Below are 16,706 nucleotides of genomic sequence, written 5' to 3'. Positions count from 1 at the left end.
CATATAGCATGTGCCGCCTTGGACTAGTGTATTGTATCATTAAATTTCAGCAGTTGTCCCTTCGAGTTGTGTATTGTATGATGAGACTAAAGCAAGTGCCCCTTCGAGTAGTGTAGTGTGAGACTAAAGCAAGCGCCCCTTCGAGTTGTGTATTGTATGATGAGACTAAAGCAAGTGCCCCTTCGTGTAATGTATTGTATGAGTCAAAAGCAAGTGCCCCTTCAAGTGGTGTATTGTATGAGACAAAAGCAAGTGCCCCTTCGAGTTGTGTATTGTGTGAGACTAAAGCAAGTGCCCCTTCGAGTAGTGTAGTGTGAGACTAAAGCAAGTGCCCCTTCGAGTTGTGTATTGTATGAGACTAAAGCAAGTGCCCCTTCAAGTAGTGTATTGTATGAGACTAAAGCAAGTGCCCCTTCAAGTAGTGTATTGTATGAGACTAAAGCAAGTGCCCCTTCAAGTAGTGTTTTGTATGAGACTAAAGCATGTGCCCCTTCGAGTAGTGTAGTGTGAGACTAAAGCAAGCGCCCCTTCAAGTAGTGTATTGTATGAGACTAAAGCATGTGCCCCTTCGAGTAGTGTAGTGTGAGACTAAAGCAAGCGCCCCTTCAAGTAGTGTATTGTATGAGACTAAAGCATGTGCCCCTTCGAGTAGTGTAGTGTGAGACTAAAGCAAGTGCCCCTTCAAGTAGTGTTTTGTATGAGACTAAAGCATGTGCCCCTTCGAGTAGTGTAGTGTGAGACTAAAGCAAGTGCCCCTTCAAGTAGTGTTTTGTATGAGACTAAAGCATGTGCCCCTTCGAGTAGTGTAGTGTGAGACTAAAGCAAGTGCCCCTTCAAGTAGTGTATTGTATGAGACTAAAGCAAGTGCCCCTTCAAGTAGTGTAGTGTGAGACTAAAGCAAGTGCCCCTTCGAGTTGTGTATTGTGTGAGACTAAAGCAAGTGCCCCTTCGAGTAGTGTAGTGTGAGACTAAAGCAAGTGCCCCTTCGAGTTGTGTATTGTATGAGACTAAAGCAAGTGCCCCTTCAAGTAGTGTATTGTATGAGACTAAAGCAAGTGCCCCTTCAAGTAGTGTATTGTATGAGACTAAAGCAAGTGCCCCTTCAAGTAGTGTTTTGTTTGAGACTAAAGCATGTGCCGCTTCGAGTAGTGTAGTGTGAGACTAAAGCAAGCGCCCCTTCAAGTAGTGTATTGTATGAGACTAAAGCATGTGCCCCTTCGAGTAGTGTAGTGTGAGACTAAAGCAAGCGCCCCTTCAAGTAGTGTATTGTATGAGACTAAAGCATGTGCCCCTTCGAGTAGTGTAGTGTGAGACTAAAGCAAGTGCCCCTTCAAGTAGTGTTTTGTATGAGACTAAAGCATGTGCCCCTTCGAGTAGTGTAGTGTGAGACTAAAGCAAGTGCCCCTTCAAGTAGTGTTTTGTATGAGACTAAAGCATGTGCCCCTTCGAGTAGTGTAGTGTGAGACTAAAGCAAGTGCCCCTTCAAGTAGTGTATTGTATGAGACTAAAGCATGTGCCCCTTCAAGTAGTGTAGTGTGAGACTAAAGCAAGTGCCCCTTCGAGTTGTGTATTGTGTGAGACTAAAGCAAGTGCCCCTTCGAGTAGTGTAGTGTGAGACTAAAGCAAGTGCCCCTTCAAGTAGTGTTTTGTATGAGACTAAAGCAAGTGCCCCTTCGAGTAGTGAATTGTATGGTTAAACAGAAGCAGCGGACCCCTGGCCAAATGTATTGTATAATTATACAAAAGCACCCAGGAGCAAGGGTATAGTGCGGACGAAGCAATAATAATAATAAAAGGCGAATCATGAATGGCGACGCTTCAGACGACTGGTAATCCGCTTCTGAGCCGGCTTCCAGTGAGAGTGTGGTGGTCAACAGGCATCATGTAAGCTGATCCCACAATATGTTTCTTACAAACTGCCTGTTACCTGTAAACGGCTGAAACCCACTCACCCATAGATCCACCCCATCCTTCAATAACGCCCCGGTTACTCACGCTTAGCAGAGCGACAAACACACACTCACAGCTTTAAGAGTCACATAAAACCTAAAAATCTTATATCATCACACTCTTAACACTTTAGTTTCTTTCAACTTTCCACTCATGCACCTGTCAGACAATTGATATAATCCACTTTACGTTATCATGTGTGTCTGTACATACATATTCCCCTGAAACAGAATTGTAATGTCCGTGTTTGTGACCTTCGTCAAAGTGTGGTTGCCCTGTTACAATGTATGTTTGCCCGGTTACAATGTATGTTTGCCCTGTTACAATGTTTGTTTGCCCTGTTACAATGTATGGTTGTCCTGTTACAATGTATGTTTGCTCTGTTACAATGTATGTTTGCCCTGTAACAATGTATGGTTGCCCTGTTACAATGTTTGTTTGCCCTGTTACAATGTATGGTTGCCCTGTTACAATGTATGGTTGCCCTGTTACAATGTATGGTTGCCCTGTTACCATGTATGGTTGCCCTGTTACAATTGATGTTTGCTCTGTTACAATGTATGTTTGCCCCGTAACAATGTATGTTTGCCCTGTTACAATGTATGGTAGCCCTGTTACAATGTATGGTTGCCCTGTTACAATGTATGGTTGCCCTGTTACAATGTATGTTTGCCCCGTAACAATGTATGTTTGCCCTGTTACAATGTATGTTTGCCCCGTAACAATGTATGTTTGCCCTGTTACAATGTATGTTTGCCCTGTTACAATGTATGTTTGCCCTGTTACAATGTATGTTTGCCCTGTTACAATGTTCGCCCTGTTACAATGTATGTTTGCCCTGTTACAATGAATGTTTGCCCTGTAACATTGTATGTTTGCCCTGTTACAATAAATGGTTGCCCTGTTACAATGTATGTTTGCCCTGTAACAATGTATGTTTGCTCTGTTACAATGTATGGTTGTCCTGTTACAATGTATGTTTGCCCTGTTACAATGTATGTTTGCCCTGTTACAATGAATGTTTGCTCTGTAACAATGTATGTTTGCCCTGTTACAATGAATGGTTGCCCTGTTACAATGTTTGTTTGCCCTGTTACAATGTATGTTTGCTCTGTTACAATGTATGTTTGCCCTGTAACAATGTATGATTGCCCTGTAACAATGTATGGTTGCCCTGTTACAATGTATGATTGCCCCGTTACACGTATTTTGTTCAGGTGACAACCGTGTACACTGATGTGGGTATATGTGCGTGCGTAGAACAGTGGGTTAAGCCTTGTAGCCTTATATCACTTCGGGCTTCCCTCCCACATTAAGCTGACACGCTGTGTTATAACCGGAGTACTGTTCAAAGCGGCGTTAAACCAGACTCATTCATTAAATTGTTATGTTATGAGAATGATACAGGTTGATCCATCAGATCAGGCTTTTTGCACGCACTGTGCATTAACACGTAGGTCAACACCCACAGTGAGATCTTTAGGATTGTGCAATTAGAAAAATGCTGGACACATTTACATATGACCCTGGTCTCATTATGATAAATGTCCCCGTGGAGATCCGGGTTAGAATAGGTCTTCAGCAACCTATGCTTGACGTAAGAGGCGACTAACGGAATCGTGTGGTCAGCCTAGCTCACTTGGTTGTATTCCAATTGAGTAGATCGATGCTCTTGATGTCAATCACTGGATTGTCTGGTCCAGATTCGATTCTTTACAGACCGCTGTCAAATAGCTGGAATATTGCTGTGTCCGGCGTTAAATAACAAACAAACATCATGATAAATGTCTTAAATACCACCGATACTCACTAAAAACTACACAAGAAAACAGTATGTTCCTCCAGTACTGGTGATTCGTCCCAAAATGAATACAGGATTCGATTTTGAAGAACTATATTGTTTTTTCCAGAAATGTATACAGTCTCAGTGGTGCAGTGGATAAAGTGTCAGCCTGGAGGACGGACGGTCGGTGGTTCGATCCCCGTGTCACGCCCACAAAGGTTAAAAGGTGGTACTTGTTGTTACTCCAAGGCGATAAAACAAGGATAAAACAAGGATAAAACAAGGACTGGGCGGCTCGGAGTTTGCATACTGTTTCTGAGTGGGGTATCCATGTTAAACTGCTATGTGGTATCTCGGTGGGCTAGCACTGTAAACTCTACATGTACTAGCAAGCACACACACCTCTTGGACGCGACGTTAAACCCCGCACCTCGCCTCGAGATGTATATACATAAGTTTAAGTAAAGTAAAAGAACATGTAGTTTACATGATTATGTTACATGTTAGAGTTGTTTATATTCGGTTGCATATGGGCCGCCTCCATGGCCTCGTGGTTGAGCGCCCGCCCGGAGAGGGCTTGCAAAAGTGCAGTAATCTTGAAAGCAACTTTAACCCCATTTTACCTCACCTCACCGTTGCATATGACCCCCATCAGCTCCACTTCTTTTCTGTACCCCCTCGTCCCTTTCATATAATGCCACATTCAAATGACAGAAGACACAATGATGCCGGGTCAAACACGGGTCGCGTCGCGAGCGTCAGATATTCAACACACTCGGGTAGCTCGAGATCTCACATAATCGACACGGTGTTCAGACATCGGGTCAGACTGAGGGGACTTCAACGGCGTTGGTTTAAACAGAGGGAAATTACCCGAAGGTAGGTACGACCACTTTATCGTTCGTTATATTTAAGAGACATACACCACCAGACATACACAAAATATATAAACTGCCGGCCAAAAGAAAGTACACAACTATGTTTGATGGTGACTAAACTGCCGGCCAAGAGAAAGTACACAACTATGTTTGATGGTGACTAAACTGCCGGCCAAGAGAAAGTACACAACTATGTTTGATGGTGACAAAAAATGAAACAAACAAGAAATGGTCATTCGATGGTGATGTATTTGATGCGGGAATCACAGTTGTGTTTTAGACCTAAAATTTGCGGTGTTTCAGCGACTGTTTTCAACCAAGGAACGTTTGTATACTTTTTTTTGTCCGGCAGTTTATATGTTTAGTTAATGTCTGGTTTATGTCTACTCTTGATGTGTATATTACAATCGACAGCGGAAAGGAGGTTGATCGTCCATCCATCACACAGGTCGTTTTGTGATGAATCCTCACAGGACACGTTAATTATTTTAAGTTAATATATATCTACAATTATTTGTGGCATTTTTGTTTGACTGATCACATGAACAAGAAACGCCAGTACAAATAGCAAACAGTTTACTTATGTGACAACAACAACAGAATATTCCCCCGAGAGGTAAGCAGTACATGAAACTACGTTTGTAACGAACACGCTTATAACGAACTGACCGATATTACGAACTTATTTTTTAGTCATGGCCATTTGTTGTATATGCTGTATATATGCTTATAACGAACTACGGATATTTCGAATTACAATGGGTGGTCCCTTTGAGTTCGTTATAACCGTAGTTTACAGTATGTTGTATTCTGTTTATACGCATTTGTAATGGCAATTAGGATAATGTGTAATTATTTATGACATAAACTGCTTATACTGAGAATTATGGGCTGAGAGGCCTTCATTCTGAATAAATTATATTGAGTGATTGACAACAGAATATTGTCCACACAGAGCACTCATTGTGGCCAACCGATACCCATTTAACCGCGTTTTCCAGCACGAGGAGGGAATTAACTGATATCGTTCCCAATACCCATGTATCCAAAAGGAACAGATAAAGTAACAGCTATAATTTGTGTAACTCTGTACGAACTACTTCCCAGAGGGTTCCTTGTTAAATGTCGCACTGAGGTAACTGTGTCATTGATAGGGTATTATTTCCACGTCTATAGATTTATTCCAGCTCGGTGAAATTAGCAGTAGATTTATTCCACCTTACTTTATTACCGCCATTCCACAGATTACTTGCCTACTCATCAAATCCCCGAGCTAAACCGAACTGTGGGGTATTCGTTATCTAACATAGTTCTCCCTTCCTTGATATTCTCAAATGCAATACGCAGAATATGACCACATCTTGAAGGATATTGTTTGTTGTACATCCGCCAGATCAGGAACATGGTCAGCTGACATTCCAGAGTTCCTCAACCATTGCCCAGCTGGACACAGGGCAGAATCATATAACTCTTAACAAATCTGGTGCCAAGCCAGTATAAGAGGAACCAAGTTTGAATCACAATCATATTATTTTCCTCTGACAAATCTACAATCTGGACAAAATTGACCTCCTGTCCAATGTGGGTTGAAAGGCAGCAGCTGTAAGCAGGACACAGCAGTGTGTGGTCAAACTTGGGCAGGGGCATTAGATTACTTCATCTTCACATACTTTCTGCTATGTTTGTAGGAGTAGACATAGCGATAGCATATGAACATCTAATCAGGCTGTGCAAAAGCTTTGGTCAAATTTATGGGTAATATTTAATAACGGACGAACGTTAACCCTTTTGTTTTAGCAGTGAGGTCAACCAATCTTTTGGCAAACAGATGTATGATAATCGTCATTTTGTAATTCAATAGTGATCCCTTAGAAGAACATGACTCAACATCAATGTGTTTCCTTTGGCAGACTTTGAATGATTTGTTGTTAGGCTGAAGTTGGACCCCATAGATTTTCAAAATATGTGAAAATTGAATGTTGAAAAGTCTTAATTTTCTGCTTGTGTCCTTTGAAAACTTTGTGGTGAAATCTCTGGTTATTGCTATGTCCTATAAGAGGTGCATATCAGTTTGAAAGGGAAAGAAAATTTGAAGGGCGACTTTCCTTTTGACTCCTTAAATGGCAGTAAAGCAGCATGTTTGTTCGTTTGTTGTTTACACCGCACTCAGCAATATTCCAGCTGTATGACGGCGGTCTGTCCATAATCGAGTATGGACCAGACAAGCCAGTGATTGACATCATGAGCATCGATCACGCAAATGGGATACGATGACATGTATCAACCAAGTCAGCGAGCCTGACCACCCGATCCCGTCAATCGCCTCTTACGACAAGCAGAGTCGCTTTTTACGGCATTGGTTGCTGAAGACCTATTCTATCCCGTATCTTCACGGGTGAGAAACTGCAGTAATCTAGACTTGCCGTCTATTATAGACTGGCTTGGGCTGTAATGGATACATTTGTTGCAGGGACTGTATGACAAACTGAAAACGAAGCTACAGGAGAGTATGGGTCCAGGATACTTGTCATTCTAGAATGGAAATATGATACCCTGATTAATTCAGGATGGAGACGTGCTGTCGGACATACAACATTACAAATCAGCACGCTTGAAGGCTGAACGCTTCACTTCACACTGGTGGAGGATAGTTTGGTAATGCATTATGTATGTCCCCGAACATCGTGTCAGTAATCTGATCAGTGTTAGGGATCAGCCATTTGACATTCGGGTTTGTTTTTGTTTGTTTGGAGAATTGATTTTTTTTTCAGCTTCAGATGCAAAAACAGTTGTTTTTAAAAAATTGCAACTTGAGTCAAAATATTTTTTAGACAAATAACACCTTACCACAATCTAATTTTTGTGGCAGACAATTGATTGTTTTCCAACAGTCTGAGTGAGTGAGTGAGTATGGATTTACGCCGCTTTCAGCAATAGACCAGCACTGTCACGGCGGGGGACACCAGAAATGAAGCATAATCCCCTCTACCCCAGTCCCAAATACGAACCTGTGATTGAACAATAGTGAACCAACCTCGCGGAACGATGTGATACAATACGCCAGGTCACAAACTAACGCCCGAAATATGACATAAAATGGATAGCCTAGTGGTTAAAGCGTTCGCTCTTCACGTTGAAAACCCGGGGTCGATTCCCCACATGAGTACAATGTATGAATGCCATTTCTTGTGTCCCCCGTGATATTGCCGAAAGTGGCGTGAAACCATGCTCCCCCAAATGCTGCTACCTGCAAAGATGAACTATTCGACTCCCCTCAACTTCTAAGTGATACCGCCGCGATTCGCTGTGCAGAGTTGCGTCCCTTTGGGTTCGATTCCCGGTTCACCCCGATTATGTTTCTAGGTTTGTCAGCACCATACCCGTGCTCGTGGGTTTCACCGAAGTGGTAAACGTCTGACCTGCATCCCTTCGGGCTTTCCTCCCACGTAGCCGACACGCCGTATTGTAACTGGAATACTGTTAAAAGCGGCGTTAAACCCAACTCACTCACTCTAAGTGATACTGTGTTACAGGTGGCAGATGATTACCTCATAGATGGCACCTGTCTAAATTCTAACCAAGTTCACCATGCGTGCATTTCGGATTACAATATGCGCCAAACAACATAAACTTGTCGTACAAATAAAAGCGACGAAACCCTTTTTATATTCAAATGTATCAAATTGTGAAGATGGCGTTCGCGAAAAGGTGAGCGTATCCTGCCATACAGGTGGGACCCGTCATAAACACCAAGTGAGTCAAGTGGTCAGGCTCGGTGCGACGATGTCAACCGTTGCTCAACATATAACCCCCCCCCCCCCCCCCCCCTGGTTTTTCTGGCTATTTACAGACCACAGAGGGGGCACGGGTGAGCCATTCGTCTAAGTCGCCGCGATTCGCTTTGCCGAGTTGAGTCCCATTGGCACGCCAGAAACCTATGATTGAGGGTTCGAAACCCGGTTCGCCCCAATTATGTTTCTAGGTTTCTAGGTCAGCACCATACCCGTGCTCGTGGTTTTCACCGAAGTGGTAAACGTCTGAGGCATGCATCACTTCGAGCGTTCCTCCCACATTAAGCTGACACGCCGTGATATAACTGGAATAATGTTAAAAGCAGCGTTATACCCAACTCACTCACTCACAGACCACAGCGATAATGCTGGAATATTTCTGACTGCGGCGTAAAACAACAAACAAAACTAACAAACATTGTTTTTTTCCGATTTGGAGTACCGGGAAGTTATTCTGTCTCAACTCTCTAGCGTTCGACTGGTGGGTCTGTATAGGTTATTTGTCTGCTCAATAGGTATTGGTTTTCGTTTAAAGGGCCACAATTCCAATTCTGGTCACATGTATTGCCACACCGGGCATGCTTTGTTGACGCATCAATGACCAAAATAATGTCCGATGCAATACCCTATTTTGATTTTTTTTCTGGTGAAAAACTGACTTGCCCTTGCATGTGTTTGTGATGGGTGCCAAATTGGAGCACGATACGCTCACAGTTTCGCGCACACCCGATTCTGAAATACATGCTTATGATATATTCGGAATCGTGCAATGGACTCTGCTTTTAGCAGAGAGTTCTTTTGATCATGGAAATTATCTTGGCGCATTTATTTATAACTAACACATGGACATCCTCGGTATTTGGTCTCGTGTTTTGGTCCATAACTTTGAACAAAATGCATTTTCAATACAAGACAATGATGCTCTGTATATGTAGGTCATTTACATCGAATTCGGGTTCGATTCCCAACAATGTTGAAGTATTTCAGGAGTCCCCGTCGTGATATTGCCTGAAGAGCGAAATGTTGGGTGCTCCATTCCCTTGCCGCGTCATATATCAGAAGACGTTAAAAGATGGTACTTGTTGTTACCCTGCCTGCCGCTAGACACTTAGGGGCTAAAACAAGGACTGACCGGCTCGTAGTCAGTTTACAGTGTCTGATTGTGGTATTCATGTTAAAACTGCAGCATGGCAACCTCTCTCCCTCTCTCTCTCGCTCATTCTCCTCTCTCTCTCAAACACACACACGCTATATAAGTGCAATAATCTTGGACGCGACCGGTATCACCAAACATCACTAATCGAATACCCATTTTCCAATTCTACCCCCCCCCCCCCCCCCCCCCACACACACACACACACACCCACACACACACCACACACACACACACACACACACACGTCGATAAGTAAGTGCAAAGGACCCTGAACGCCATGTGTAACCCATTCCAATTCACCACCTCCATCCTCTTAGTGAATGTAGGCAGTATACCGCGCGACAGCGTACCTTGATACACCTGACTGAGAGGGCAGTATGGTCACGATACACTGAGCAGGACATTCATATGAATTAGTGACTGTGTACTTTGCGGGGTGAACGACCAAGGCCACAACAGGTACGATTTGTCAACTCAAATATGTGTACCCCACTAGACCTGTTGTTTCCAGCCTTGCATGGCACTCTGTCAGTTAATGTGTATCCGTGCATGAATTGAATGTTCTTTGCTCAGGATAGTTTGCGGGTGCGTGTAGCCCTTCCGTGGTTGAATGATGGTAACTTTGTAAACAGGAGCAGTTCTGAGAATGTTGGAAGTTCTGAAAATGCGTTCAGCATGAATAGGTTCGCCCTGATTATGTTCAAGGTTTTACCCTGCCCGTGCGTGTGGGTGTCACCAAAGTGGTACACGCGATGGTATATCTGGAATACTGTTAAAAACGGACGTTTAAACCTAACTCACTCACTCACTCACTACTACATCAATGAGTAGGTGTTGCAGCGAGCGCATCTTCAAATGCTAGCCATGATCATCAATTATCGAAGCTCTAATTGAATTAGATGCAAAAGTGTGTAAGAACATAGGATAGGTGCATCCTCGACTGTCTGTCTTTTTGGTCTATTGGGACCCTACAACAGTGATCAAAACGAGTTGTCGTTCCGTGTCGTCACGGTCAATGTTAGCCATGACGATACAACTCACCTGGTCAAGGATTACAGTTACTCCCAACTGCCCTAGTCAGTATTCATGTACTGGCCCATTAACACAACAATGTACTGAGCTTCAATCCATCCCCCCTCAAAATACAACTTCTAAACCAGACATGGTAGGCCCGAATGGGTAAACGAGTGATGGCGATGTGTCCAGGTCAACTGCAAGCCCGCACTACTCTGCTTGTGTCAAAGGTATCTTTTAAAGTGATCGAGTCTGACCTTTCTTTGTCATCAATTTCAAATATTTAGTAATATCCGGAAAAACAGCGAATATGATCACCTTCAAAATATACTAACATACCAAAAGTGTGTGAGTTGGTTTACGCCGCTTTTAACAGTATTCCAGTTATATCACGGCATGTCAGCTTAATGTGGGAGGAAAGCCGAAGTGATGCAGGTCTCAGACGTTACCACTTCGGTGAAACCCACGAGCACGGGTATGGTGCTGACCAAACCTAGAAACATAATCGGGGCGAACCGGGATTCGAACCCACAATCATAGGTTTCTGGCGTGCCCAAGGGACGCAACTGTGCACAGCGAATCGCGGCGCCTTAGACGACTGGGTCACCCGTGCGCCCCTCTGGTCTGTAAATAGCCAGAAAAAAACAGGGGGTTATATGTTGAGCAACATACCAAAGAAGAAGAGAAATGATCCTATGTAACTTCGTATAACCTCAAAGCATACACATCAGGATATATTAATCAATTACAACACACAAGCAATCAATTATTACAAAATATCAAATGTCACTGCTTATGGCCAAAATATGGCACCACCGTTCCGAAAAAAATATTTCAGATGTATCTGGCCCTTCGAATATACTGGCTGCTCTCTGGTCTAAAAAAACAGAAGATCGTGTCCTGATTGGTAAGGTATACCCAAGGCTGTCCACTGTCTGCGAGGCCACAACAAAAGTCAATGTCAGAACACACGGCCTTGTCCCATCACACTGCTCAGTCCTTGGCTTGGCCATCGAAGTGACGGATGAAATGTTCCTACAACTGCAAGAGTGTTCAATGGTCATTGTCTGACACTGTAAGCTGATGCATTCACAGCTAGTAGCTGGGGGTGACATCTTGGGAGATGTTAAGGACAGAGAATAGGCCCTCGTAGCTGGTGTGATGTCTTAGCACCAGAGCTTGTTGGACAGCAAGCATGTAGCGAGATGATTGATTTGGTGTGGACCAGACCACAGCGGATGAGGTGCAGAAAAGGGTCCGGCCATCAATCTGCAATTTGTATATGTTAAACCACTATGAACAATTGAGTAGGAAAATACGAGGAAGGCTGAGCATTAATGCATGTAAACATGTGACACTTTCAGCTCAGACTATGTGGACAGTGATGGCATTCCTTTCTGATGCATATGAGCAGAATTACGGAGTAAATCGACTGTAAGGACTCATTTCAGGTTGACATGAATAAGTCTAAATTATGCAAAATAACCTTTGCTTTCACACTCTGTTGTGAAATAAGGCGTAAATCAACAAAAATACTTCTCTCTCCATCTTTTATCCGTCCAGCGACTTGTTTAATGGCTGTATGATTCGTGTCAATACCAGAAAGAGCAGATGAAATACGTCAGTTGTTTTAGCCATAGATGACGACATCTGACGAACTTCACTAAGAAAGCACGGGAAGTAAACTGACGTCCAAAAGAAACTTTACCAGAGTTTGAAATCACTCTTGCTCAAAAACAACAAACCATACATGCATGAAGTAAAGTGTATTGAGAAGATCAATATATCAACATAAGCAACACTGAAAATGACAATCATACCACGACCGAGAATGACGTCAGAGCTCCCCAAAGTTGAATGTGGTACAAAACTCGAGCTTTCAGAATCATGGACAATAGGCAGAGTACATAAACAATCGCTCATGTTCAATAACAAGTCATTAGTAGCGTGTGTGACCACTTAATGCCTCAATACACGCAAAAACTCTTCGACGCACAGAAAAAGTCAGTCGGCTGATGAGGTCACGTGGGATTTGACGCCATTCTTCTTGGAGGGCCAAGATCAGTTCTTGCCGGTTGGCTGGAGAGTGTGGTCGTTGTCGAACACGACGATCCATCAAGTCCCAGAGGTGTTCTATGGGGGACATGTCGGGTGAGCGTGCAGGCCACGGCAGGACGTTGACGTTGTTGGCTGCGAGGAAGTTAGTGACAATTCTGGCTGTATGGGCTCTAGCGTTGTCATGCTGATACATGACACCACGTGGCTGCTGTTGGAGAAATGGTAGGACAACTGGACGAAGAATGTTATCCATGTAACGCTGAGCTGTCAAGTTTCCGTCAACGATGACCAGCGGTGTCCTCTCCTGCCCACAGATCCCTCCCCACACCATGACACTCCCGCCACCATATGGTACGACCTCCTGCAAGCAACATGCCGCCTTCGGCGGTAAACACGTTGTCTTCCATCAGCCCTAATCATACAGAATCGACTTTCGTCAGTGAAGACAACCCTCTGCCAGTCACGTCGTTGCCAACGTCGTACAGTACGGGCCCATCTCAATCGTAGACGACGATGTTGCGCTGTCAATAGCTGTCCTCTGTATGGTCCAAAAGCCCTGATTCCATGAGCCCTGAGTCTCCTGGCCACTGTCGGTCGACTAACCTTGTGACCTATGGCATTTGTCGCCGATGACGTCACTGTCAGGAAGCGATTTCGGAGGTGCAAGGTACGCAAGTACCGGTCATCATGGGGCGTGGTCACCCTGGGTCTGCCTGTTCTTGGCCTGATATTATGTATCATCCATGTTTCGAAAGAAAGGTTTCCATGTATTATGAATCCTTGGAACTGTCTGAGTGCATTCTCTGATAACTCTACAGCAATAACCGACTGTATCATTTTTCCTTGTGAAAGTAAACTTGAATAAAAAATGAATAATCTTATTCGCCCCCCCCCCACCCCCCCACCCCCCCACCCCCCACCCCCGAAAGTTCAAAGTCGACCCTATATGTGTAAGTGGACAACATGACCATGAAATATTCAAATCTGATGACTGTATTTGAATTCTCATCATTGTATTTTACGTCACATGACGGTATTTCTGTTGTCCACATGCGCCTTGCTCCATGCATATTGCACCATAGAACCCTGAAATAAAACATTCAAAAATTAGTATGAGGTTGATCAGTCCCCAATATGAAATCTGCAGTGCTGTAACTGAAACAACTCCGAAATGAAACAATTAGTCTGAACAATATTTGAATGTGTATGAAAATATATTGAGAATTCTAATGCTTACGCTTTCTTTTTAACGACTTCCGAATCGGGTAATAATGTAGCCTACTGTACAGTGAACATTGTTAACCTTGAAGTATGTCTCTCCGTGAACTAGTTTATGCGCTTGACTTCGTTTTTCTATGAAAACATCATTTTGTGAATCAGTGGTAGCATTATATGTCACTGGGGTTAATTTTGTGACGCATGGCTTGTCATGCCCGTCTCCATATCCAATTTGTCAAGTTGAGTCCAAGTATTTGGATTGTCCCAAGCAACCACTGGAAGTGGGTTGACCAACCGTTTAAACTATTCGCATGTACTGAAACTTTAAGTTCTCTGTGATGATAACAACGATGTAGTCTCCGTACAAATGCGTCAATTACGTCCATGTTCGTCTTACATAAAAAGGGCCGGTCGTGTAGCCTAGTGTGTAGAGCGTTTGCTCGTCAACCGAAGACCCGGGCTCGATTCATATTTGGAATAATTATGACACAGTTTAAAAAAAGTCCTGGTGCCTGAAGAACACATTCAGAAATAATATAATTTGAATAAATATATGTTGTCATGGTTATTATATGAAGCCATGAACATGTAAAGTATGAGTCACAAAGTCACCAGGAGCGGTCGAGTAGCCTAGTGGTTAAAGCGTTCGCTCGTCACGCCGTAGACCCAGGTTCGATTCAATGTGTGAAGCCCATTTCTGGTGTCCACCTGCTGGAATATTGCTAAAAGCGGTGTAAAACCATACTCGCTCAACTTAAATATTAAAGGCTAGCCGTCGAGGTCAAGTCTTCCAAATAAGTATCTATGGTTTCCCATAACAGTTTCTAAAAGGGCCCACGTCAGTCAAGTGAACGTATTTGTCCTTGAACAATATCTCCACCTCGTCAAAAAGGCTAATTTCATTCCTGACCGATTGTCAAAGATCTTTTTAAAACAGTGGGAAAGTTTCTGTGCATTATTCCACTTTTTAAAGTTACTAAAAAAAAAGAAACGGTCAAACCATTCTGCATTTATATCATTTAATTTAATTTGTAACAATTGTCTAAGGTTTTTGGGATGCATTTTTGCTTTATCACATGTCCAGGATATCATACCTCCATCATACTATGATAGATACCCAGGACCCATTCACATTAAAAGCTTCACTTTGAGCCCGATTCCAATAGCATGACTCTGACGATCGCTAGTTTTCAAATCAGAATGTACTCATGTAAGAGATAAAGAGAGATGGTAAGGACACTTCCGAGGTGAGGTGAAATTGGGTTTAACGTCGCGTCCAAGATTATTGCACTTATATAGCGACGTGCATGCACGTGTGTGTCTGTGGCTGCTTGTACTAGTCCGGACTGATGCCGATTTATAGTGCTAGCTCACTGAGATACCATGCCGCAGTTTAACATGAATACCCCACTCAGACACAGTATACTGACTCCGAGCCGACCAGTCCTTGTTTGAGCCCATTAATGCCGAGCGCCAGACAGGGTAACAACAAGTACCATCTTTTAACGTCTTTTGGTATGACGCGGCCGGGGATCGAACCCCGGACCTTCCGCTCTCCGGGCGGACGCTCTACCACAAGACCACGGAGGCGGTCGTATGTATCAGATGTTGAGGTGAGACTTTAATAAAATATCCGTCTCTCTGTCTGTCTTGTATCCCATGTTCCGATATTTCTTCGTCAAATGTTGCTTTCACAATGAACATGATCTATTTTCATTTCAGAAGATTCAAAGTTAATGGCCATGGCCGACGGAAGTAAGGCCGGAAGTCTAGCAAGCGTCACCGGAAGTAAAAATGTTCTGTACGCGGAAGATATCACGTAAGAATGACATTACAGCATTAGTCCTCACCTTATAGGAACGTTCCATAAAATGACCTCGAACAGTACTGGAATGAATCCATATTGGCTTGTCTTGTTTTAGTCCTGAACAGTACGTTTAGTTAATTTGGATGATGTGATATAAATCTTTAAGGATGCTCATTAACTGTTGACGTGGGAGTCTGTAGCTTGGACTGGAGTCATCCCGCAGATAGCACCTACCCGTGAAGACCCAGGGTAAAATAGGTCTTCAGCAACCATCCTTGCTATAAAAGGCGACTATGCTTGTCGAAAGATGCCACTAACGGGATCGGGTGGTCAGGCTCCTGACTTTGTTGATGCATGTCATCGTATCCCATTTGCGTGGATCGATGCTCATGATGTAAATCACTGGATTGTCTGGTCCAGACTCGATTATTTACAGACCGCCGTCATATAGCTGGAATATTGCTGAGTGTGGCGTTAAACAACAAACAAACAAAAGCTATCCTTGATCTTATGCACTCTAACTTGTTTAGACAGGTGCGGGTACAGCTTTATGATACTCGCTGGCAGAGTCTATGTCAAGGAAGAATCCACGTTGCCTCACTATAGGCATAATTTGCATGATAGAAATATAACATCACCATGTTTGTTCTTCCAACCGTAATAAGATGTTTGATGAATAGCAATGTGTTTGTGCCACGACCATGTGGCTCCAGCTGGGACAGGGACTGTATGACAAACTGAAAACGAAGCTACAGGAGAGTATGGGTCCAGGATACTTGTCATTCTAGAATGGAAATATGATACCCTGGTTAATTCAGGATGGAGACCACCCGATCCCGTTAGTCGCCTCTTGCTCTACGTTTGCTTAAACTGGAATACAGTTATGCGCGACATGACCCCAAATCACTCACTCACTTGGTGTGGGAGGAAGCCCGAAGTGATGAAGGTCTTGAACGTTTATCACTTTGGTGAAACCCACGGGTACGGTTATGGTGCTGATAAACTTGAAAACATAATGAGGGCGAACCGGGATTCGAACCCATGATCATGA

General features: G+C 43.5%; 1 protein-coding gene across 2 annotated transcripts in view; it reads left to right on the top strand.

Annotated features, from left to right (window-relative positions):
* Positions 1-4,454: 4,454 nt before the first annotated feature.
* Positions 4,455-16,706, top strand: part of LOC124149290 (neprilysin-1-like) — a 70,796-nt gene continuing 58,544 nt past the window's right edge. The window contains exons 1-2 of one of the 2 annotated variants that reach the window (XM_046520778.2): positions 4,455-4,612; positions 15,571-15,667. In XM_046520778.2, the coding sequence (XP_046376734.1) occupies positions 15,585-15,667 (83 nt within the window). In that variant the 5' untranslated portion in view covers positions 4,455-4,612; positions 15,571-15,584. Of the gene's footprint in view, positions 4,617-15,570; positions 15,668-16,706 lie in introns of both variants that reach the window. The other variant, XM_046520779.2, reaches the window with a different exon arrangement.

This window comes from Haliotis rufescens, unplaced genomic scaffold, assembly GCF_023055435.1.
Source record: "Haliotis rufescens isolate VD_foot unplaced genomic scaffold, xgHalRufe1.0.p SCAF_13, whole genome shotgun sequence".
In the NCBI taxonomy this organism is placed as follows: Eukaryota; Metazoa; Mollusca; class Gastropoda; order Lepetellida; family Haliotidae; genus Haliotis; species Haliotis rufescens.
The sequence above is the reverse complement of the archived record's forward strand: the minus strand, read 5'-3'. Positions and strand labels throughout refer to the sequence as shown.